We start from the raw sequence: 26608 nt of genomic DNA, 5'->3' as shown, positions 1-26608 counted from the left end.
ATAATTGGTGTGTCCAAATGGTCATTATTGTTTACATCTATCCCCTCCACTTCCCATTCCAATGCACGTGGAATGCACATGATTGGATAATTGACATGCTAGTGCGACATCTATTGGCTAAATGTTATCTAAGACATTTAAATTAAGGCGAGACAGCACCCCCAAAATTGCCTTTTTGCTTTTTTTCAACGATATTGATATTTTGTTATATTTTGCTTCCTAAACATGTCTTCTATGAAACTAGTGACAATAAAATGTCAATAACACACATAGTTGTTTATTTGACTTCATTTTGCCATATTGCACCATGTGCACATATTTAATGGGGAAGTGCCTCATTTGCATTATATAAACATAAAATTCAGGAAACTTGCAATATATGTTTTCTTAGTTTACATATGTACGTAACAAACTGGGAAAGTTTCATAGTGATATCTATTCAATAATTGTTTTGCCTATTAGAGGGTACTACACTGTTACTACACTGTTTGTAGCCTGTGTGTAGTTATGTTCAGTTCTATAACATTATTATTATTATTATTATTATTATTATTATTATTATTATTATTATTATTATTATTATTATTATTATTATTATTATTATTATTATTATTATTATTATTCTGCTGGTGTCTGACAAGAACAAGTTACAGGTTGAAAAAACCCTCAGCTCGGAACTAGGCAAAATCTGCATATGGCTCGCCGACAACAATCATTACACATGGGCAAAACAGAGTCCATTCTCTTCGGTTCAAATAACAAACTCAGCAAGACCGACGGCTTCTCAGTTACAGTGGGTGACAATATTGTCACAAGGAAAGATGAAATTACCTACCTGGGTTCCATCCTAGAGGCTAATCTTTCCTGTGACAAAATGGCATCCAATGTAATAAAAAAGGTCAACCAACGAACTCGATTCTTGTACCGGATCTCCTCTCTGGTAAACAAGAATACCCTGAAGACTCTGGCAGGAGCACTCATTCAAGGGTACTACGACTATGCTTGCACCTCATGGTACCAAAGCACCTCAAAGGCACTAAAAACCAAATTACAAACATCTCAAAACAAACTAGTCAGACTACTGCTTGACCTGACTCCTAGAACCCACCTCACCCCTGCCCACTTTGCCAACCTAGGATGGCTTAGAGTAGACGACAGAGTACAGCAACTTGCAATGGGCCTGGTCTACAAGATACACTACACGACCAAGGTTCCCATTTACATGTCAAAATACTTCCCAAAGGTCAGTGAATACCACGATCACAACACCAGAGGGAGCTCCACAAATCATGTAAAAGCCAGATTCGGCTCAAACAAGGGACTAAACACGTTTTGCAATTATGCCACATCAATGTGGAATGCCCTACCCAAAGCTGTAAAGGAATGTGAATCACTACCCACTTTCAAAAACACTCTCAAAGAACACCTACGGGAGACTGCAATTCGAAACTGGCCCCTACAAATGTCCTAACCCAGTTGTACAGTAAAGACCAAGTATGGCCTTGTCAGTATTCCAATGTACAGTGCCCCCCCATACCCAACCCCCCCCCCCCCCCACCTCCAATGTACAGCCCCACCCCACCTACCCAACCTCCTCCAATGTACAGTTTCTATGTCAAATGTATGTCAGTATTCCAATGTACAGTGTACAGTGTCCCCCCCCCCCCCCCCCCACCTCCAATGTACAGCCCCACCAGGACTTTTGTTTTGGTACAGTGGGCCCACATTTTTGATTTCCTTTGAGTGTGATAATGTGTTGGTTCTTTGATAATAATTTCCCATCTAATCAACCCTTTCCCAGTGGGGAGGTTCCAGACCTGAGGTATTATTCCTACCATATAATTAAAGCCTGATAGAGGTATTATACCTGGTACTGACCCAGACGTGGGCGATGAGTCGAATACATTAAAGTATATTATTCCTGGTGCTAACACAGAGGTGTGTGTAGAATATGAGCAGTAGTAGGATTTCATTCCGTTGGACCACTCCTATTAAGCTTTTGTATTCAACCGTACCAATTAACATAAAAACATTAGATGGGATTCTGTGTGCGTGTCCATTACTGTGCACAGTGTTAACTATTTTGGTGTGGGTAACGCTACTATAATTAACCCCTTCCTACTCCACCTTTCGTTTTTTATTGTAAGGTTTCTAGTGTCACTGAGGGAGGGTACTGCTTGCGGGGGGAACCAAGTTATTTATTTACAATTCAGTCACTAGGTGTGGGAGGGTTAAAGGAGTAATTGGGGAAGGTGAGAGCGTGTTGGGGAGTACTGCTGACCGCCCTGCTGCAGGGGAGGAAGACCAGAGTACCAGACCAGGTTGGTAAATCCCGGGCCCCTTCCACTCACACTGCCAGCCTCCAGTTGAAGCTCCAGACTCAAAGACGGAGGTGCAGTCAGACAGAGCTCTACTGTGTCTCGCTACCCAGTGATTGTGCCCACCTGTTCCCACGAAGCAGGGATAATCCACCCTGCTACACTATATAGAGCCCGCACCTTTACATGGTTAAATAGCTCAGACCTTTCTCTACATGAATATATAACTCTAATCAATATAGTGTGTATTCTCAAAATATAATATTTACAAAGTGTTTTGCCCCGACTCTCAAGAATCAGTGATTTATAAACATAAGATTCAGAAAACTTGTAATATATTTTTTCTTAGTTTATATGTACCAAACTGGGAGAGTTTCATAGTGATATCTATTCAAGTATTTATTTGTTTCCCTATTAGGGGGTGCTGTCCCCCCTTAACTAAATCGAGTCACGTTACTTGGGGGGGGGGGGGGGGGGTCATTCTAGGTGCTTTGGTTGATGCCCCACATTACCACATAACAATGGTTCGGCTTTGGTATTCGGTGAGCAGGTCACGCGCTCTAGAGTAGAGGCTATTGAAAAGAATAATCGACCAAAATAAATTAATATTTGGATTAAGACAGTTTAAGAAACTAAATGAAAATATAAGAGGTAGATGTCTAGTGGTGGCCCACAATCCATGATGTAGCCATGAGGGGGCAACGCTTGCTTACATGCCTCATCGAAGCCACTGAAACAGTATAGGCAGGGTTTGGGAGCCATTCAATTCAGGTGATTGTAACAGAGATTAGCGGACGATCCCGGGACAGAAGCACGCATACTGTTGTTGCGCTCCGGACAACGGTTATAGCGCGTCAGCTGATGGTGCGCACCGAGCTGGAGTTCCCAAAGTCTCATGAGCGCCACCCTCCTCTAATAAGTTGGACCCATTTGCAGAGAGAGAGAGAGAGAGTCGAGCATAGTGTGGGATCTAGTCTACTGCAAAGTATTTGTTTTAAACGTTTAATTATTCTCCATTTTCCGATGTTGGAACGGTCTGTACCGCACAGAAGCAGACAAAGCATGGAGGACGACTTCAGAAGAGTTGCCTTTCGGAAGAAACACCGCAATTTGGAAGAATTAGAGCAGGACGATTCCTCGAGCGAGTTTGAGGAATGCGATGAAGTGCTATCAGGTAAATGTCACTCACTAGGGACAGTTTGTCTACAATACAGACTGGACTGCACGTCCGATATACAGTATAGTAAAGTTAAAGTAATTCATGTTGTTTCATATTCTGTACTCTATAGTTGTAGTCATATAGGAAACATTTCGTATAGACTATTGTAAGAGACACTATCAGTCTGGACTGGAGGTTTATACCACTTGGCTTAGTTGATAACAACTGTTAGTCATGCGATGACCGTGTTGCTGTCATATAGCAGCATCGAATGGCCATGAACACACCTACTATGGCAATTGTTATACGCACTACTCACTGGCTGGCTATGATGACTGTCTTGACTACTCGGCAGGTATGCAGGTGCAAGCCCTAACCTGTTGTGTAACCACCAACCCACCTCAGGACACAGAAATATGGTATCTATTTTTGCAATACTAGTGTACAGGCTACAGTGGAAAACGCCCACCCTCGTCCCAGATGGTTTGGCATAGGCCCACTCAAGATATATCATACAACTGGATCAACTTATCAAGAATATGGCCAATAAATCATGTCCCTGTGGGCCCCTCACATTGCTTTCTCCCTACCTCACTTCACCCATTTGACAAGGCTGTGTTCACACTGCAAGTCTTAGGGCTCAATTCTGATTTATTGCTAAGATCCAATTTTATTTTGTTTGGCTGTTCACATTCTTTTTAAAATGGGGCCAATATTAGATGAACGTCTGACCTGTATCTTATTTAAGACCACATATTTATATCATATTATGAAGGTGGCCCAAATCAGAATAGAAAATATCTGATCCCATTTCCATGTGATTTGTGCTGTTCATACTGTTGTGAAAAATCTGATCTGAGTCACATATGAGGAAGAATCTGATTCACCTGCAGTCTGAACGTGGCCTTCAGAGGTAAACAGCATGACTTCTACTTAGTTGCTTGAAGTTCCATTCCACAAATTCAAAATGATCCCAATGGATCTACTAGGTCAACTAGGAGCTGCAGTCCCGACTGGTTTATTTGTTTATTTTATGGATCCACATTAGTCTACACCCATGGGTGAAAGACTATTTTCCTGGGGTCCGAACACATAACTTACAACATTACAGTACATTACATTACAGTAATAAAAAAACAATAAAAACGTAAGAAACACTTTAGCCTAAGTCCATTCTCAATATCTTTAAAATCTCACAAAAAAAACACACAAAGGCTGCAGCAGGGTAGAGATGTAATGGTATGAACATGTCAAATCACAATTATATTGTATTTCTTTGCTGAAAAAAAAGGGCTGTTTCTGTGCCTGTAATAAGCGAGCTGCTTGTGCACCATTGTGGTGTGCAAATATGAGTCAGGATACCAGTGGCGGCTGCTGGATGCTTCGCCACTAGGGGCGCTATACCAAACATTTTGCAAACATGTACAAGGCATGCATTGGCGAATATTATCACCATTGCCATCGATCAATATATGATCACAGTCAGTCAAATGCAACCACGTTTCCAATAGCCCAACACAAACACGCACAGCCTCTCTCTCTCTCCTCTCTCTCTCTCTCTCTCTCTCTCTCTCTCTCTCTCTCTCGCTCTCTCTCTCTCTCTCCCTCTCTCTCCCTCTCTCTCTCTCTCTCTCTCTCTCTCTCTCTCTCTCTCTCTCTCTCTCTCTCTCTCTCTCTCTCTCAGATCGATTCAATAAGAAACATGTATATATTGTCATTTTAAACAAGTTACCATTCATTGTCTGAGTGGTTATGCTCTACCCGCGGCGAAATTAGAGAGAGAGAGAGAGAGAGAGGAGAGAGAGAGAGAGAGAGAGAGAGAGAGAGAGAGAGAGCGAGAGAGCGAGAGAGAGAGAGCGCGAGAGAGAGGGGAGAGAGAGAGAGACCGAATTAACTCACTGTTTACATGGTCCACTCACTGTTGTCCCGACTCCCCAGACTGTTGATGTATATCAAGCCGGAGGGCTTGATAAAGTGTATAATCCGCTGTTGATGATGTACTGTATATCCAGTCCACTGTCCAGACTGCCATATAGCTTGTTAGCTGTTAGCAGTTAGCACCACACAGCAAGTAGTTTGATTTCTTTGTCCATTTCCGCGTCGAACAGACTGCAAACTACCTGGCGTTCTATCGCCATGCTCTAAGACAAACTCTAACCTTAACCAACTTTGAAAGAGTGCCTAAGCTTAACCGTCGAAAGAACTTGCAGTCACGCTCTAAGACAAATAGCTCGCATCTCAGTCACAACAACACAACTATCTCTACTGCACCAACCTAGAATAAGCTAGAATTGGAACATAAAAAGTGGATTAGGCCAATCAGAGAGCGTCTCCGCGAAATGCGGCTACAGAAATTCTTGACGCTGCTGCCTAGACCGCTTCAAATCGCGCCCGGATTCCAACATAATAGTCATATTTCAACGCACAACGCGTTACGCACTGATTGGCTGCTACGGATACAGCGATCACACAGTGACGTGCACTCAGAGCGCTATCGCGTCTAGCCCGGGCCGAGAAATACAAAAAAAAAAAAAAAGGTGAGTCACTTCCTGTTCAGGAAAACGAGTATTTATTATTTTATTTATTAACGTTATATTGTGCATTGGAAACACAAACATACTTAAAATGAGTAAATATTATTCATTTTAAACATGTTTATATTATTTATAGGGCTATAAAACAAAAAACTAAAAAATATTTTTTCTTGTTCTCTCATATAACCAGGGCAGGGCCTGAGGGGGCCGCCACTGCAGGATACCATAGAACTTTTACTCAAACATATGTTCAACAATAGGTAGAAAAGCAAAGATTTACGCATGAGCCGGCATCTTGTACATGTTCATTTTATCAAGATATCTTCACACGCATATATACGACGTCTCCACGTAATCAAACAAGGTTTTAATTTTATTCAAATTTGAACGGTATTACTAACTGCCAGGGGATTTCACCATCATTAAAAAACTGTAACCGTAGGGGAGCTCCCGTAGCTCACCGCATATCTCGGCGCTATTTCTGCATCGGGGAAAACCGTGCTCGTCACGGATCTGGGGGACACGAGTTCGATTCCCGGACCCGCCGTCATTTCTCAGAATGTCTTCCCCTGCTCTACATCCCATTTCAACCTGTTTCTGTCGGTCATGCTTGACCAGAAAAGCGATAAACGCTAAAAAATAAAGTAAAAAAAAAAAAAAAAACTGTAACCGTTTCATCCCTGCATGCTGTAGGGAAAAGAGTGTAGGCTACATCTCCTTGACGACAAATCCAAGGTGCACTGAGCAATGCTTGAGATTAAGGTGCTTGTGCAAACATGGAACAAAGGGCACTGTACCTGGAGTTTGTTGTGTGACCTGTAAACCTTTAGGTGATAGACTACTGACAAACTACCTACAGGACCAGCTTGTGTTATGGGCAGATAGACTACTGACAAACTACCTACAGGACCAGCTTGTGTTATTATTAGTCACTGGGCAAGTCACAGTGTCGGTCACAGCAATAGAGTCTGTTAGACTTCATTTGGCTGAAGCTTATAGGTTGAGAGACAGGACGTGATGTAATAGGGCTGCTTGATGGCAAAAATCATAATCACGATTATCTTGATACTCTTCTCGATCAAGGGTGAAGGAAGGGTGGTGCGCTGCATTTACAACACAAGACTAAATTAGAGCAACACACGGCGTGTGGCACAATAATCGTTTATCTCGATTATCTTGTTTTCATGATCGTGATGAACTCAAAATCATAATTGAAATTGAAACTCAATGAATCGCCCAGCCCTGAGTATCCAGGGAAAGTATCTGCCAGTGACCCAGTGTAATATCATGGCTATATTCTACACTGGAAATACCTCGTGTTTGTGGGCCTCAGGGCTCGTGTGGCCCGGAAGCTTTCCAGTTCGAATCCCCAGACCGGAAGGAAAAATGTGGCAGGGTGAAGTAATCTGAAGTGCCCTAGAGCACGGCTCAAGTGTAGCTGCTCAGTGGCCAACAGTGTAAAGAAGACTGTACTGGGTGTGAATGTGTGTACTGGAACTGACTGTGTCAGTGTGAAGCAGCGCCTTGCTTAAACAAGAGTGTGCAATACTTACTCTGCTCTTACATAACGCACGACTAGCCTATAGTAGACCAGCTGACATAGACCTTTAGACAAAGCTGTCTGACTAAGACAGTAAGTAATTAGGTAGCACCGTAGCATTGAGGTGTCCACTGTCCAGAGATTATATCATGTGGTCAACATGACAACTGTGGATTATCGATGTGATTATATGGCTGGAGGACATTCTATTCTTGCTTTATATTTGTCTGAATGAACTGTAACACTTTACACTATGTGTATTTTCCACCTTTCATAGTTGTTTAGTTTTGATTATTCCTGTCTTGTCTCCCTTACTGCTTCATCGCATCATCACTGTAATAACTCTTAGCATGATCCGTTTATTTAATTTTTATCCACTGTAGGAGTAGCTGTTTACAACGTCCAGATTACCACCCATCGACCTCCCACCCGCTAACTCTGCCAATTGAGTCAGTATGACGGCCGGCCCAAGCCGGAGGCAAAACCGACAGCCGGATTCGAACCCGGTGTCTCTTGCGTTGGTGACGAGCGCAATGTCCGCTGCGCCACCCAGCCGCCAGCATGATCCGTTTATGAAAGAAAAACTGAACTTGAGTTGAACCACACTTGTGATGGGGGGAGGGGGGCATTTAAATCAAACAAGCATGTAACTCAATTCCCCTTAACCGCAGTTAAAACAAGAGATTCCTTCCATGTGAAATTATTGAATAGTAATGTTGATGACCTGGCACTTTTTTTATTATCTTCGGCTGCATTTCTTCCGTGTCCTCTACGACCACAGACGTTCCCTGCCAACGATTCCAGCAGAAGAGATGGTTTTGAAACGGGATTCAGTCCAGTGAAGCGTTATAATGAGGACGGAGCCCTTATTGCCACTCCTAGCCTTCCTGCTTCTGCCTTCCTAGTAGGAGACTCACTGGAGTGGTATAAATGACCTTAAAAACTACCTCTCAGATGGCGTTGTGTGTGACACATTGGAGTGGTATAAATTACCTTAACACTTTGAGCGCCACGCCTGGTTTTCCGTTTTACCGGCTGAATGCCACCATCGGCGCCAATGTTAACGTTAATATCGCCTAATCTATGTTTTAAATTATGGCTATGTGTCTAATCTGCCCATCGCATTATCAAATACTATTTTCCAGTCAGTGCTGTGAAGGCAGATTTTTTTTAATCGCGTTGTTTCCGTTTCAGAGCAGTTAGAAAAGCCCCCGTTTTGATATAAAAAACAGCTCATTCTGGAGCATTCTATGAAAATCGTCTTTTAGTGGAATATTCCACAACGTTGATATTCGTCGGCCTTTTTATGAATCGTTTTCAAATAAACGCTAGATGATCAATATTATACGTGCACGCAAGCACATTTCGGCCGCGCACTGATAATCGCTCCGTTGATTTCCTCACGGACTTTTACAGTGAAACCGAAAGAGGACATTTCACAAAACAGCTTATAACTAGAGATGTTCCGATACCATTTTTTCCTTTCCGATCCGATTCCGATACCTAAGCTTTGATACCTACTTATCCGATACCAGTGCATACATAAAAAAAAAAAAAAACGATATTATATAAATTTTTTATAAATATATATATATTTTTTTTAACAAATACTGTTTTATATATACTGTTTTTTAGTCATAACTAGAAAGTAATGGTATTTATTCAACAACAGGTGATTGTATAGATTTGTATTAGTATCATTAATCAATGAGTATGGGGCTTCAGCACTGCAGATATACCCTACTCCAATGATCCACACGGACATTATACGTTGCTGCACTCGCTACCCACTGGCTCTGCAGATATACCCTACTCAGTCTGTCTACAAGGCTCCGTTCAGTAGCAGTCGGATCTGTTTTGATTTTTGCACAATAAATATTCAACATTCTCTTTTGAGACTCCGCCTCAGACTCTTATCATTTGGCACTAAAAGCTAAACATTGTCACCGATATGGCTGTCCGCAACATGTCATTAATTGTGTACGCGACGTGCAATTGTGCAATGACAACGTTACCGTTAGCTAGCATGAGCTACCGGTATATGGGAAGACCATAGAAGACTGTAACGTTACTGGTGACATTGTGATTTAACTTGGAATACTCCTTTGCCAACTTGCTGTACTTTGCTTGCAGGTCTGCAGCCATTATTGCTGGATTATATGAATAGCCCCAACTTTAGCCAAGGTAATGTTAAAGCTAGCTTTCGGTTAGCCGTTCAATGCTAATAACACCAGCCACCAAGCGAACCCATGAGCTCGCCGTCAACACCGCTCTGTCGGGACGATGACATTTAAGAAAGTATCTGCTGTTAAAATGACAAATGGCATTGACACTTTAATCGATTAAGCACACGTTTGTTTTATAATGCTTACTCAACAGACCACAGTGTTGTTGATAAATTACGTCATATGGTATCGGAGCGCAGCATTAGAGGGTACTCGCCGATACCGATACCAGCATTTTAGCCAGTATCGGCGGCTTTTCCGATACCAGTATCGGTATCGGAACAACTCTACTTATAACTTCATCAAACTTACTCTGATTATCCTAACACTGATAACATAGAGTCCTCCTTACCTGACATCAGATGGTATCCAACTGGTATATTCCAATTCCTGATCACCATTCGAAAAAATCGATACGTGTATGGATCCAACGCGATACTGTAGATCTCCATGATCAACGGGGATCTGAGGTTCCAGAATGAACTGTGGTAACCCCGGCTGGATCAGTGAACTGGAAAATGTGGAGTACCGGATTTTTTTCCCCATTCATTTTCATTGAGTCCATTCCAAAATCACTTATGTCATCTGGGAGACGACAGGGGGCGCTTTTTTCCACAGTGATCGCCGGCGCCCCTCGGCTATACTCGGGTAGGCTCGGGTGATGCAATAATTTTTCAGATCGCTAAAAAAAAAAAAAAAAAAAAGATTCCGAGAAATCTCGTGAGTGGCTAGCAACCACCTATAAAAAAAACAGAGAAATCTCGTGAGTGGCACGGAAAGTGTTAAAAACGACCTCTCAGACGGCGTTGTGTTTTTTCATGCTCGATTCCTCCTTGCTGAAGAAAAAGACCATTCTGATCCTGTCTTCCAGTACAAATGGTTGCTTTAGACAAGTCATTAAGCTTACAATGACAGTGTTTTCACAGTGGAGGAACATCTTAAATTGTAACGAGGACATTACATACATTCAGCATTTTGCGCGCTCCACGCGACATACAGTAGCCTCCCCTAATGTTCGGCTCACCGCCTATGCATGTTGGCATTCTCTGCAACCGCACAACAAGCCCTTGAAAGTCAGAGTCAGGTTTTGCAACTGTAAGGTATGCCCGACTTAAAGCCTTTTCGGAGGGCGCATTCCTCGAGACAAACAGCCTCAGACAGTCGGTAGAAACGCAACACATTGTCTGCACTCATTTGTACACTTCAAAGACGTCTCCAAAACAAACACAAACAAACTCGCTCTGCTCCTGGCGAGGCCACTCTACTGTACTCTGTTGTACGAGAGAGAATTACCCCCCCAGAAATACACAAGCATGAAAACAACCGTGTGTTCACAACAGCTCCATGCTCTTGTATTTAATGGGGAACTACGCCCAATTTCAGAATTCATTACAGGTTGTTCCTTAAAAAAAATACCAAAAAGTATTAATGAACATGAACAACGCTCTCCCAAATCCAAAAATTTTGTCATCAGGTTTAAAGTCTGAACCTTCTCCATAGAAAATTAATTGGGTAAGATAGTGTAGATGACCCTGAGAACACCCAGGTGGATGTTCTGAGTATAATTATCGGTACATTTTCTGTTTCAGATCTTTGAACAGCTGACCAAGAACAAACATTCTGTGGGTCCACAAAATCACTCTCCCATTCATTGTCTATGGAGCAACTCCTCCAAACCTAATACATAATAACATCACATCATGTTTGAGTCTTCCTTCTCTGGTTTCTGGCATTAGGAGAGAGTAGCTGAACGAATATTGATTGCACTTTACTTGGCCATGGAAATAACATATTGTAATTCTGGTTGGTGTTCCCCTTTAAGTTTCTTGCCTACACTCAAGCTGTCTAAAAGGATCTTGTTTTGCTTTTGACTGCAAATAGTTCTCTGTCCTGGTGTTAACATAAGGCCTTGTGCCCCAACAATGGAGCTGTTTGTGTTTGTGTTTGTGTGTGTGTGTGCGTGCGTGCGTGAGTGCGTGTGTGTGTGTGTGTGTGTGTGTGTGTGTGTGCGTGCGTGCGCGCGCGCGCGTGTGTGTGTCTGTGTGTCTGTGTGCAGGGGGACTGTATGAATAAGTGGCTCTGTGGTCTGCTAGCCTACTGTTGCTGGTATTGTTGTGCTACACTGACCAGCACTGATCCTGATCCTAAACCCTCTCTCTGGGTTTAACACACCTCAATCCTAAACACTGACCTTGGTCAACATGTTTTATTGTTTTATTTAGTTTTTTTGTTTGTTTTAGGGCTGTCAGAATTTCAATATTCAAATTTAATAAAAAAAAGAAAAAGAAAAAAAATCGAATTAAAATAAATAAATAAATCGAATTTAATTATATAAAAAAATAACTTCATATTTCAAAACTTTATTTATACTCAAAACAAGGCAACTGAGGCTTCCCTCATTTACAGACAGGCAATCGTTAATAGAAATCAGTATAGAAATCACACAGCAACAAGAGGGTAGACAAAACTAAGGGATAACAAGTAAATGAACACACGTACAAGTTGATTGACAAAGGTTGGAGAACTTAAACTCTGCAACAGAGGGGAGAATCTCATTTTATACAATGGCATACAAATTTCTCGAATCTGATTGGCAGTCAAGTTAAACGTGGGTATTTGTTATAACCCCCGCTCGTGATCCCAGGACCCGCCCACAACCGAATTACAATTAAGATTTGTTTATTAAGGACAATGCAAATTAATGAACATCATTTACATGTGTATGCATAACATCATAGCATGATAAGGACGTAAATATGCCGGGAATAGCACAGGGCTAATTTCCACCCGTAGTCCTAACATAAAACAAACACAAAACGGACCATACAACGTTCATTCATAAAAACTGACATCACTGACATGACCACACTAACATGACATTCAGTCAGTACAACATCACTAACATCCCTAATGAGTGCATATTTGGCTGTCTAACAGCCATTTCCTGAGTTGGCCCTTAAAGGTGGACAGGGTGGGACATTCCCTTAAGGGGACCGGAAGGCTGTTCCATGTTCCACTTCCCTTTATCGATAGACAATTTTTGCTGAAGGCGGTCTTTCTAAAATGGACCTCACAATCCCCTCTGGTGTTTGATCTAGTGGCTAATCCAGTGTTCCTTTTCTCGTGGATAAACTCCTTGAGAGGGGGAGGGGCTAATCTGTGCAGGCATTTATATACAAAGCAGGGACTTTTATAACGTCTGAGGTTTTCAAAATTTAAAATTTGATGCTTATCCAGGATTTTACAGTGGTGGTATGAGTACTGTTTCCTGTCATATACCTTCAATGCTCTGTTGTAGAGTTGTTCTATGGGTTTCATGGCTGTGGCCCCAGTAAATGACCAGTTTAGAAGGCAATATTCAATGTGAGAGAAGACCATACAGTGTAGGTATGTCTTTGCGGCTTCAAGTGTTAGGGAGGGCCGTATTTGTTTGAAGTTGGAAATGTTGAAGTTGATGGTGTTCCTCACTTTCTTTATGTGTTTCTTAAAGGTCAGGTTTGAGTCCAAGATGACCCCAAGGAATTTGAAGTGGGAAACAAGTTCTAGTTCTTCCTTCCTTCCCTCCTTCCTCAGGAACACATTGGACCGCTTGATGGTTTCTGGACGCTTGCTAAAGAACATGCACACAGTCTTTTTCGCATTAAGTAGGAGACACGTGCTGTTTAGCCAGCATTGTACCTTGTCTAGTGCGCATGTGAGCCTGGATGTAATCAACTCTATGTCCTTGCCCTGTGTGTAGATGACTGCATCATCGGCATACATCTGTACATTGAGTTCGGGACACACATTTGGCAGGTCATTGATATACAGGGAGAATAGCAGGGGCCCAAGGATTGATCCCTGAGGGACACCTACAGGGTTGTCTAGATATGGGGACTTGGCGCCATTGACCGTGACACATTGTTTTCGGTTTGATAAGTAGGATCTAAACCATTCTATTGTAGCAGCTGAGAAATTGAAGTGAGTTAGTTTGGTTAGGAGGATATTATGGTTGACACAGTCGAAAGCCTTGCTAAGGTCTAAGAAGACAGCACCAACATACTTGTTGCTATCTAGTGCACTCTTGACCTTTTCAACAAACAGACAGTTGGCTGACTCTGTTGAGTGAAGGGCACGGAATCCAAACTGCATTGGGTTAAGTGGGGTGGGGCCCAAGTCGAGATGTTTAGTCATGAGATTCGACACCCACTTCTCTGCAACTTTGGATATGACAGGAAGTATACTGATGGGCCTATAATTGGTCACCAGTGCCTTGTTGCCAGATTTAAAGATAGGGGTCACCATGGCCATCTTCCAGGATGATGGAACTTCCCTGGAGGTGATTGATTGATTCACTAGTAGAGTGATGGGTTTAATGAGTGCATCAGAGTATGTTTTGAGGAAATCAGTGTCGAGCCCGTAGGCGTCCTTGGCTTTGGAGCCTTTCAGAGCCAGAATGATCTTTTTGACTTCAGGGTCTGTTATCTCCTCCAGTTCAAAGAGGGGCTGGGTGTTGGTTACTGGGTTTGGTAGGATACTGGAGGGGGCAAAGTGTTTGGTGCTGTCTAGAACACTATTTAAGAAGTGTTCGTTGAGGGTGCATGCCAGTACTGTGGGGTCTTTAACTAGTATGTCATTCACATTCAGTTCTAGGGAGTCTTTTTCCCGATTCTGGTGTTTGCCTAGGAGTTTATTCAAGGTTTGCCCGATTTTTTTGCCGTTCCCTTTTCCTGCTTCAATTATACAAATAAAGAAGTTTGCTCTGGCCTTTCTGAGGGTCTGTGTGACCTTGTTCCTAGCATGCGTGAATCTCTGTCTGTCGATAGACAGTCCAGACTTTAAGCTCTGTTTGAGGAGTGAGTCCCTGTCTTTCAATTGCTGTCTGCAGCTGTGATCTAGCCATGGGAGGTGGGTTTGTTTTTTGACTTTTTGGCTCCCCTTCCTAGAGAAGGAGGCCATCGTCTCCTTGATTTTTGTTGTGAAGAGGGTGCAGTTTTTCTCTGTGGTATTGGAGGATAGTATCTCCTGCCAGTCAAGCTTTTTCACTGCATCCTCAAAGCTCTGTTGCAGGTTTGAGGATGGTTTTGCAGGTTTTGGGATGTAGTTTGATGAGGTGGCAGATTTTTTGGATGTTTTTAGAAAGCGAGTTTTATTGAGTTTCCTGGTGAAACAGATGAAATTGTGGTCAGATATACCGGTCAACATGTTGTTGGTCTTAGTGATTCTATCCGGTTGGTTGGTGAAAACGAGATCTATTTTGGTCTGGGAGGTTTTGGTAATTCTAGTTGGCTGTTTGATTATTTGTTCAAAGCTGTGGGCATCCATGGATTGTTTTAAGTTCTTTCTAGCCTGTTCTGTATCGTTAGTGGCTTAGCTTGGCATCGCTACTGCACTATCTCGCGTACGTGCACGCGTACTGAATAAACCACAAATGTACCTCTAATACCAGTATTAGTCTGACCACACCCCTCATCAGCTTACCTTCATAAGCAGGTGTGTGGTCACCTGCTCTCCTCCTTCTCGCTTTCACCACAAGGAAGAAGTGCCTCGGTAGATCCCCACACTTGACACCATGATGGAAGAAATTGGATTAGGAACAGCTTGGGAAACAAGGATACGTTGACATCATATCTTTATTTTCTCTCTCACTATTTTCGAGAAAATACGGCGATATTGTCTTCGTACTGGAGTGTCTAGAAGATGATGATCATTCTAAAAACCCTCCACCGGTTTTCGTATTGGGAGCACGCCGCTGCATGCTTCTCAACTGCAGTTCCTTGCTGTGTTTGTTGGGGTGAAACCTGTCAGGCCACAGCTGAACTGTCGGACATGCCGCTGTTGTGAGGAGCGGTGCGTTCCAGGTTGGGTGAGTAGTGTTTGCTGGCGGGCTCCACTTGTCTGTTAGTGCTATGGGGGCTACTTGACAAAGTTTATGGAAACCGGCCCCAGGCTAGGGTCCTTTGTTTAGCCGCCTAGGCGACAGGAGGCCTTGGTCTGGCGACCATTATAGTTTTAACTAGTGGGCCGCGACCATTGACACTGGTGATCCCTGTGTGTTCTGGACGAGTGGATTCTCTCTGTCACCGTGTTAAGACCCCATCTTTCATATCCAAATGAGAGTATTCCTTCACGAGGGGATATGTGCATGTAATGTGCGATAGCGGCAGATTCATGTTCAAAGTCAGCTATACAGGCCAGTTGGTACTGTGCTGATTCCGCCGGACGTGGTAATGTCACCGTTGTGAAGCGGTGTTGACGTCTTGTTTTCTCTTTTCTCTTAAAAAGTGAGGAGGGTTCAGAACGGCGGCCTGTCTGGGTGAGTGTTATGTCATTGTTTACATGTTCATAGCTTACGGTTAGCCGGTCAGTGGCCTGGCGCGGGGTAGCTTAGCTTCTCGCGCGCCGCCGGGAGCTCGCTTCTGATCGCGTGCGTCGTTAGATCGGCGTCTCGCGAGCGGTAGCAATAGCACCCGAACGGTTGGAGCAGCCGTTAGCTTGATGCTATTCTGTTGAACGTGCTTTGATTTTAACATGTTTTACACTCTTGACCACGACGTCATCCTTGACAGGGGATGTTCGTCGACCCTGCCTGAGCCTAGACGGGGATTGCGTCAACAAAGAGGACTGTAGCGACTGGTGGAGCGGCGACGCTGCCCGGATCGAACAACACAGGACGGCTGTGTTCTACGGTGTCTTGTGACTGCACTTCGCTGATCTGCGTTCCGGGTAGGTACGGGGTTGGCCAGACCTCATAACACGTCTTCTGGTTTTACTTTGCTAAATGTATTGTGAATAACGGTGTTTTTTCCCAAGACGTGTGTTGTTGCAATGCATTTGGGATACGTTGCGGGTTGTGTGTGAGCTGTTTTTGTCACTGGCAGTTAGCTTCTCCGTGCAGATCGTGATGTATTGATCTGGTTGTTGTGTGAGAAACATCATGGTGTTTATGTGTACCGTGTACTCACTACTAAGGCAACTAACCTATGAAGCTATGCTTGGTGACAAGTGAGTAAAAGAATGTTCTTTCTCAAACTGTAATGACAATGAACAGTGAGTTCACACATTAACAGGTTTTCCTGTTTTAACTGGCCGTATTGAGGGTAAAATAGGAGGATTGTGTTTTTCCCCCCCGGTTCCCTGGGGACTTTATCACCTCCTATCAGACATGTTGTGCATTAATTGTGTCTTTTGTGTGGTAGGGATACGATGTAACTCTTAGCTTGATTGCTGAGGTTGTGCTAAATCTGCTGGAGAAACTTATTTCCTAAAGGGAAATTGGTTTGGTTGCTGTCATGTGTGCTTAGCAAGGCCTGTGGTCGATACTAATCAAGAATGATGTATTCTCTCATTGTGAAAAAAACGGCGTTCCTCTGTTGAGTGTTTTTGCCATTTTTTGTAGGTGATGATGGGTTGTGTGTGTCATGTGACCTACAACTGGGTTGTACTGGCCACAGAAGCACATGTGTATGTTGGACCGGGGTTCTTAGAGCCCTCTCTATTCTGTGTTTTTCCTTAGTAAAAATCAGATAGCAGGTTAGCTCGTGCGCTGTGTGGAGCTGTGAAACGCTTCATAGAGCTGACTATGACTGTGTCATATTCTCTTTTTGTCGTTACGTCGTATCATGGGTGTGGGGTCATAAAGGGGTGAACTGGTAACCTTTCCTCTCCCCATTGTTCTGTCGGTCAGGGGTACACCCCCTGTCCTTCAAGGTTCCCGTCACGTGGCGGTTCGGCACGTTACGGGGGGGGGGGGGGGGGGGGGGGGGAGGGAGTTCCTGGTCCCACGGCCTGGTATATTGGGCGTGTGCACCGCAGGAATTCCCCCGCCATAGAGTACGTCACCGTGCGCGTCTCTGTTGGTAGGACTTCCGTGTGCTGTTCAGGTCCATGTGATGGATCTGTTTTCAGGGGGGGTGGTCAGGGCTCCTCCTCACCAAGCGCCTACTCAGGCCTTCTGTGAGTTCGGACTCCTTCTTCCATGTGAGGAAGCCTCCATCAGAGTACAGAGCCTTCCTCCTCAGATTGTCAAAGTGAGTGGACCCTCTAGAAGGGTCCTTTTCTATTGTATGTATATTCGATTCAATTCGTTTATTGAGTGTGTATGGGTTCGGTGCCTCTTCCCCGGAGGCCCTAAAACCAGTTTTTTACATGGCTCAAGGTGCAATATATTCTTTTCAATCTGTACAGCTCGCGTGGGAAGTCTCTCTGGGGATCCCCGTCTCTTTCCTATGGGAGGGTGGTGGGATGTAAAAATGTGAACATTTTTTACCCCGGCTGTGTAGACTGGGATACATACTGTTGATGCTTCCTTCTTTCTATTCCAGAAGTGTTGGAGTTAGGGAGTGTCACACCCCTCTTGTCGTTCCCCTGGGCGCCTTGGGGATTCAATGACAGGTCTAAATAGCCTGTTCATTGATGGGGGTGTGTCCCGACGCACGTATAGTGCTAGCTCGCTGTAAACAGGCGATTGACTGGCACGCCTTGGTTGCTTGTGGTTGAAACAGCGTTTTTATAAAGCAACTGAGATGGGGGTTTTTCCTCTTCCGGCGACCACATCCCATGACCTGGGTGGGTTGTCGACGGATTCTCGTTCATGTCTGGGGGATGATGACGGGATGGATCTGAACATATGTAGTGGGGTCTCACGCCCTTGGGGTGGGCCACCAGGCGCGGTTCGTCCGAACGTCTGGGTGGCGCCTTCTTTTCATGTTAAGATCAACACGCATATCTGCCCTTCTCCTGGAGTAGGCATGTCGGCGTGGTTAGGGCACGGGACTGGTTCTGGTCATGCTGGTCCAGATCAGTTGAACCCGTTGTCCGCCGGGGATGCAGATCTGCTGTTCTGGTACCCTGAGGGACTTGGGCTTTTTTCAGGGGGAAAAATGCCAGGTCGGTCTGGGTGTCACAGGGTTAAGCGCTATGGAGACCCTGGTTGGGTATGTTTTTACTCAGCACTGTCGTCATGGCTTACAGCCATGCCATTCTGTACGCGCTCGATCTCGTCGGATCTCGGCCGCTACACAGGTTGGTCCTGGTTAGTACTTGGTTGGGAGACCGCCGGGGAATACCAGGTACGGTGTGCTTAGGGGCTGGTTCTCCATTATTTTTCGCTCCTCTCTCACGCATGGCGAAGAGGGGCCTGTGGGGGTGGTTTTTTGACCTCCTCTGGTGACCCTGTGCTTCCCGTACCGCCAGGCCCGGTCCGAAGTGATGTTTGCGACCCGTAGGCCTGGGTTAACCCTTTTTGGAAACTGAAACACTTGTACTGCGGTATAGCCGGTGTATACCCGCAGGTGTGTTTTGGAGTTTTTTCTTGAGGGGTTATAGGAACAACCACTGCATTGGGTAACACCGAGGTGGTTGATTCCCTGGTGTGTTGGAGCAGTGTCAACTCCCGGGTTCACCGTTTGAGGGTGCCCCTGCACGTTCATGACGTCTGCCAATCGTGTCAGCCTTCTCTGCCTCGACCCCTCTGGGTGGGGGTTGTTAAATGGAGGCTTGGTCATGCAACACCGCCAGCTTACGCTCCTTCCGCCGGGGCGGCTGTGTTCAGCTGTCCCCTCTGGCGCCTGTCTCGTCCGCAGTCTCCAGGCTAGGGTTAACAGCCTGTTGCCTGGTTTTTCCCCGGTGCGCTGCCTGCTTCCGTTGGTTAACCTTTTTTGTGTGCTTACGGCCATGCTGACTGCCTATTCTGCAGGGTCAGTGTGCCAGGCGGTGTACTATTGGGGGGACGGGGCCCGCTCGGCTTACGGCCATACCGACCTGAACACGCCCGATCTCGTCCGATCTCGGAGGCTGGGCAGGTTCTGGCCTGGTTGGTTCCGCCTGGGAATACCAGGTGCAGTAACTGAGGGGCCTTTGTCCGAATACGCTGGCGATGTGGGGGGCGGGGCACTACGTGCCCACCTGGTGGGGTCTTGATGCTGGCATCATGGACTTCTCCGGGCCCCCATTCTAGGGAGTCCAGTCCTTTTGGTGGGTCTGGGTCTTCCTTCGTGCTCCGCTGCTACGGCCTTGCCACGGGGTTGGGTTTGCCCTTGACCCCGTGATTCTGGGGGCAGTAACGAGGTTGTTCCTCCATTCGTTCCCGGGTGGCATGCGGGTTGTGCGTGTGTGTAGTCGTGGGGTCAAGCCACGGTCTGCTCACCCTGTGCGTTGAGTTGCTTGAGTGCCTCTTCGCACGGTCGGGTCCGTCGCCCTCCCGTGACGTCCCTAATAGGGGGGCTACCCTCCATTAGGGGGGGTCGGGGGGGCTCGGCCCTCCCTGTTCTGATGGTTTTGGGGGGCTGTCAGCGGGGTGTATTTGTCAGCCAAGTGGCTCCGCTTGGCCTCCCTTGTGCAGTAGCGATGCCAAGCTAAGCCACTAACGATACAGAACGTTAGGTTATGACTATAACCAAGTTCTGTTAGTTAGGGGCGATGCTTGGCATCGGACGGCCGCTGCAGCCCTTGTCCTCACCTTGTGGTGAAAGCTTGGGAAGGAGGAGAGCAGGTGACCACACACCTGCTTATGAAGGTAAGCTGATGAGGGGTGTGGTCAGACTAATACTGGTATTAGAGGTACATTTGTGGTTTATTCAGTACGCGTGCACGTACGCGAGATAGTGCAGTAGCGATGCCAAGCATCGCCCCTAACTAACAGAACTTGGTTATAGTCATAACCTAACGTTTACTGTCACTCCGCCGTGCGAGTTTTTAGAAATGAAAGCAAGATGGTGGACAATAACCTTACGAATGGATATGTTGACAGCGTCATAACTACTAAATCAAAAACGATTATGTCACGGTGAATGTGTTAGTTTTTTACACAATGTTGGATTATGTAATTGGTGAGTCATGAGTCATTGTGGAACAAAATAAATATTGCGCGAATTGATTGATTGATTGCAAATCTTATTAATGTCCGCCTTGTTTCAAATTGGTTAGGCTTAGGCCCTCTTTTGAATTCGCCCTCTTTCGAAGTCGGTTATGCTTAGAGTTTATCTTTAGAGCAGGGCGATAAACCACCAGCCCTGATTCCAAACTCTAAGCATAACCAACTTCGAAAGAGGGCGACTTCGAAAGAGGGCCTAAGCCTAACCAGTTTGAAACAAGGCAGACATTAATCAAATTTAGGGCTGACCCCTATTAGTCGATTAGCCGACTAATCGGCCGAAAGGAGCCGTAGTCGACTGCCAACCTCTTAGTCGAATACAAAAAAAAATTATAATATTTAAATTTTTTTATCATTCTTTCCAAAAGAAAAGAGGCCTAGAAGCGTGGCTAACGCTAATGGCACGCATACCAGAGGCTAATTGCCTACGAAAACAGGCAGAGGCACTGAAAGAGGATTTCACCCATCTAATGAACACACTAGACTCGACAAATATCAAGATGTATCCATTAGTGGACCAATTGCATGCTTTTGCAGAGGACAAGAAGCCTTCAGTCGACTCCTTCAGACATTAAGCACCCCCACAGCCCAAATGGAATGACGAAAAAAAAAAAAAAATTATACTTTTTTAATTTTTAATTTTTTTTGGACTAATAGTCGACTAACGGCCAATTTTGGCCAATCATAGTCGACTATCCAAATCCTTAGTCGGGGACAGCCCTAAAAATTTGCAATCAATCAATTCAATAATCCACGCTGATTTAACACTTTCAGTGCCAGCAGGGGGCGCACAATTTAGCGCTTGAGTGCCAACGCTCTATTCAATGAGAGAGCGAGCACATTTGCGAATGCATAAACTATATCTTAAATTTTGGCTATGTGTCTAATACGCCCGTCGCTTATCAATGACTTGTTTGCAGTCAACATTGTCCAAACGGATTGTTTTTTAATCGGTACATTTACGTTTTATACCATTTTGAATACACAAAACACGTTGTAATTTTTCGGCCTATTTATGAATAGTTTTCAAATAAACGCTAGATTATTGATAGTATTATGTGTACTTATGCACGCTAGAGAAGCGGGCTGAAAAATCGATTATCCATTTCCTGATCAGCACCAGAAGGGGGCGAAATTAAAGCCCGCCGCCCGCCAGGGGCGCTCAGTTTTTACCTTTGGCGCTTGCCACTGAGAGCCCTGCCCGCCGTGTGGCGTGTAGACGTGTAGTTCATAACAATACTCTTATTTTGGAAATCTGTGCGGGTCTCATTTCCGGCCCAAGCGCAGCTAGAATCATTATATCGATGGCTCCGGCAGTTAGCAGCATTCGGTTCGTATGATATTCTTATTTTGAAAAAAAACGTGGCAACGAGTCATATCCGCCCAGCCGGGCCAGCCCTGCAGCGGGATACTATTGGCTTCTGCTCGTATCAACACAGATGCGCGCAGCTCCAGTGCTAACGTTAAGCTCTCAGAATGGTAGCAGCTCGCCCGCAGCATCTAGTGCTAACGTTAAGCTCTCAGAATGGTAGCAGCTCGCCCGCAGCATCTAGTGCTAACGTTAAGCTCTCAGAATGGTAGCAGCTCGCCCGCAGCATCTAGTGCTAACGTTAAGCTCTCAGAATGGTAGCAGCTCGCCCGCAGCATCTAGTGCTAACGTTAAGCTCTCAGAATGGTAGCAGCTCGCCCGCAGCTCTAGTGCTAACGTTAAGCTCTCAGAATGGTAGCAGTCTGCTCTAGTCTAGATCGGACCTCCATGAGCTACCGTTACTGTTTAAACAATGACCCAGTCAACTATTCACTTTTAGTTTAATACATGACTGACGAGGCATTGTCTAACGGTATCTAGCTGGCTAGCTAATGATAGCTGCTGATATCAACATGCTCCAGCAATAGTCGACTCGAGTGCATAATACCTCCGTTCCCTCGTTAGCTAGCTCACGTTAGCTGAGCTCTATATGTCCCAGTAAACTAAATTGTCTTAACGTTATCTAGCGGGCTAGCAGTAGCTACAGATAGCTCCTGATATCAATGTCTTATAACATTGATTCAACGCGTATTCTAGCTGAGGGCTTGATGAATGTGATTAGATTAGACCAGATCAGATTATAATGGAGATGTTACACAGTGCAATCCACTGAACATTTATTGTTGAAATATGTCACTGTTGATCATGAGCTGGATATATAACCTATGGTTTCAAGGGATGTTAAACCTACTGTAGAATCAAAGTAAATGTTAGTCATTCAAATCCTCATTTAGAGGTAGGGGATCCACCACAGCTTGCCCTGCTGCTCTTCTCTACTTCTACACCAGCCAGAACTGGTGGAGTGTTCTCCATGGATGGTGGTGTCAGGTCCAGCATCGCCTTTTCCATATTTTTCCTTCTCCCTGTAACCTCTGGATGCAGCCTTCTCCCTCTCAGATAGCTCATTTGACTTCAAATATGGAATCTTGCCCTGTTGTTTTCTTCTCTGGTAGCTGAAACAATGGTGTATAATGTGATACTGATTCTGGTGGGCTAAATTACATACAAACTTAAGTTCAAGATATTACAGAAAAGGTCATTCCTAATCCTACTAACATGACAGTTTGAAATACACAAGAGAAAAATATACTGCATGTTACCTACCTATAGTTTGTTTTACCTTCTCTTTTCCTGGCAAGATAGTCGGCTCTTGCTGTAGGGTCTGCATTGACCTGCTGTCTGTAGTGAGCAGTCTTCTGTTTGCTTGTTTGTGCCATCTAGAAAATAGGTTAAACTAGTTAAACATGACTAATACATGTACAATTACCTAAATGGAATGTCATGCTATACCGTTTAAAATAAATTCTCGTAAGATTGTACAATACTAAAAAAGAAACGTTAATTCCTAAATAGGAATGAAAAATGACAGAAATGTTGAAAAATATATGTTAAAGTATACAAAGAGTTATGCTAAAACAAAGAACTTTATGTATATAAATCATGAATAAAATATAAATATACAGAAACTACAAATACAGGACATATATCTATCATCTAAAACACTCAGCAGTGGTCGCCCCACATGATACTCGGTCGCCCAGATGATGTTTTTAAGGTCAGTCAAATATTACAGGCTAACCATTAGCTACAGAAACCAAACTAGCTAGCTCTTACACATGTCACTATCAAATTCATCATCAAAATATAGATGTTCAGATAAAACGTATTATTCACAGTTTTGGGGCGGTCGTCCCACAAGACATCCAAAAGTGGCAACTACATTACAGCAGTTAAAAAGGAGATTTATTTGCCAATATGAAAGAGACTTACTAACCTGCTAGTTGTTTCTCTGGGTCCCTCACATGTGACTGGCTGATGCAACATCCTGTCCTTGAGGTGGTTTCAAAATAAAAGTCCCACAATTGTGTTTTCTTGATGGTCGCCCCAGATGATATTTCATAAAATTAACATATGCGGACAACATTCGTTTGTATATTATGATGGAAGTATATGTGCAAATGCTTCATAATTTTGTTAATGAATGCAAAACATGTTTGAAATTATGCCAAATAGGGCAAGGGAAATATTTAAATAGATTTAAAGTGATTTTAAGCCGGTTGTCCAAATAGAAATCAATGCTGGACGGTCGCCCCACATGGACATTTGACACTTCAGATAGCAGAAAAATTACCAATAACTCAAATGTTTGGAGGAGTTAGAGTGGGTCTGTATATGGGGAAGGTATTAGAGATACATGTAATCTTTTTATGAATTTTAATGTTTTTTTAAGGTAAGAAATTCAGTGGGACAGAAAAAATAGGTGTCACGTCATTGACCCTAAATACAGGACACTAGCATAGTGTTAATACACGGCCCAAGGTGATATTTGGTAATAATACAGTACTTTGTGTTGTACAAGCATACATTTGCTGCCAGGCCCACATCAGGCCTCATATCTCAAGGGGAAACCCTGAGCATGCTTTTTATGCAATGGCGGTCATTATTTAAAAGGGTGCACTTTTCTACTCTCTTTTTGTTTGTTTGTGGAAGGAAAGTGTTTAGACAAACTCAAGTGGAGATTACACTGGGACTGATACACTTGAGACATGATTCAAACCTCAATTTTAGCATGGTGTTATTCACAGTCAAAGATAAAAAAAAATATATATATATAATTGAATTGATATTCTCCTTTGGTTCATTACAATTTACTCAAGCCTAGTAACATACACAATATTTCTGACACTGGGAATACATTCTCTGAGATCCATAGATGTCCCTAGAATCAGATACCAAGAACATGCAAATGAACCATTTAAAAAGAAAATCTGTAAATGTTTATTCTACGTCTTATGGAATGAATGACAAAAAAAAAGAAATAAAAAAATATATAATAATTAAAAAAAATTAATTATGGAGGGAGGAGCCACACATTGGTGGGCAAAGAGCCGCATGTGGCTCGCGAGCCGCGGGTTGGCGACCCCTGAGCTAGGGGCATCATAGCGAAATGCAGATTTACACTGCTCCGAGCAAACTCTGTCAGTCACTAGAATCATGAGCTGAACTGAAAACGCATCACTGGTACTTTTTTCGTGATTTTGGAAAAATGTGCCCTCAACACTGCCTCAAATCTGCGGGTTTGTTTTGAAGGACAGTTGAACGAAAAATATGTTCCAGTTCATACAGGGATTTGAGATGTTTTTTAGAAAGTGTTTTTTGTTGCTATAGTATGTTGTAAACAGTTTGACCACATTGATATACGATGTCTTGTTAGAGCTGCTGCTCTGTCATCATCTCCCCGATAAAGGACCAGTGTCTCAGAGTGGATCAGAGGCTGTCACTGTCGCTCGACCCCCAATTTCCACTTTTGAACGGTCTACTGGAAAATATTTCCTTTTGTCTCCTGTGGTTATATAGTTACGACCATTACAAATCGCCCCATGAACCTTTGAGAACTAAATTACTGCTCTGCCATCTCCCTTTTGGCGCTGATCAAATTGTGCCTAAATGTCGAATACCTTGTGTTCCCACAGTCTGAGGCCCTACAGCACACAGGCCTTTGTGTTGTTGTGGTGGTCGCTGTCGGTTCAGCTCTTGGTGGACTGTGTTGTCTTTGTGCTTCACTCTCTGCTTTTAAAGGGGATGTGCACAGCTTCACTTCTTCATGGTCGTTATGATTATTTGGTGGGTGGTCCGAACAAATAACCCAATAGTCGGTGTGCCCATACACAAAGGCTAGAATAGATGATGGGTAAAAAAGAAAATAATTCTCACTGTGGCATATGGGACTCTTCTATGGAACTTTTGCTCATCATGCCAGGCTAATCTGACTAGCTAGGTTTGTCGTCCTCACTTGTTGCATAAACAGATGCTTTTTTTGACGAGTCAGCCTTGTGGACATGGTGCCACAGTAGAAGAACTCTGGTCCACATGTCCCACACTAGACTAGAGTTTCATTACATTTACTTGAAGTTTGCCACAGGGTTAACGCTACGTTACAGCCAGCTACTGAGCCAAGGAAGAATAACGACAAGAGCGCATGCAGGCCAGAGGTCAGGCAGGAACTCCAAGCTCAAGTGGAGGTGTTGTTTGACACAACACTCCCTCCTAGTGGCTGAAATTGAAAATGGCTTTTCAGTCAATACTGTTCAGGACATCATTGGAGGCATTACAAATGTTGACTTTGTATTTTTTATTATTATTTTGTGTTAGGATGTGGCCAAGTGGTGGGAAAAGGAAAATTGTCATCACCCAGTGTTTTGTTTTGTTTTATTGTTTTTTATTTTATACATCTTTTTACCAGTGTGAAAAAAGGCTGCAGCACAACTATATAAAATAATTAAACATTTCCATACAAAGAAATGCTATTTGAAAATAAGAGAAAAAAATACAGGAATACTTAACTTTCTAAACTAACAAAATATCACACAAAAACTAGGCCCTTGGCTATGGGAACTAGCTCTGCTATCTCAAGCACGGCTGTGTCTTTCTTCCTCTCTACCTGAGAGGAGC

At 43.9% G+C, this 26608-nt stretch overlaps 1 protein-coding gene across 1 annotated transcript in view; it reads left to right on the top strand.

Annotated features, from left to right (window-relative positions):
* Positions 1 to 3134: 3134 nt before the first annotated feature.
* Positions 3135 to 26608, top strand: part of LOC311245628 (FYVE, RhoGEF and PH domain-containing protein 4-like) — a 281410-nt gene continuing 257936 nt past the window's right edge. The window contains exon 1 of the mRNA XM_084335538.1: positions 3135 to 3492. Within this exon, the coding sequence (XP_084191664.1) occupies positions 3180 to 3492 (313 nt within the window). The 5' untranslated portion in view covers positions 3135 to 3179. The remainder of the gene's footprint in view (positions 3493 to 26608) is intronic.

Source organism: Notolepis coatsorum, assembly GCF_963971535.1.
Source record: "Notolepis coatsorum genome assembly, chromosome: 18".
NCBI classification, from domain to species: domain Eukaryota; kingdom Metazoa; phylum Chordata; class Actinopteri; order Aulopiformes; family Paralepididae; genus Notolepis; species Notolepis coatsorum.
The sequence above is the reverse complement of the archived record's forward strand: the minus strand, read 5'-3'. Positions and strand labels throughout refer to the sequence as shown.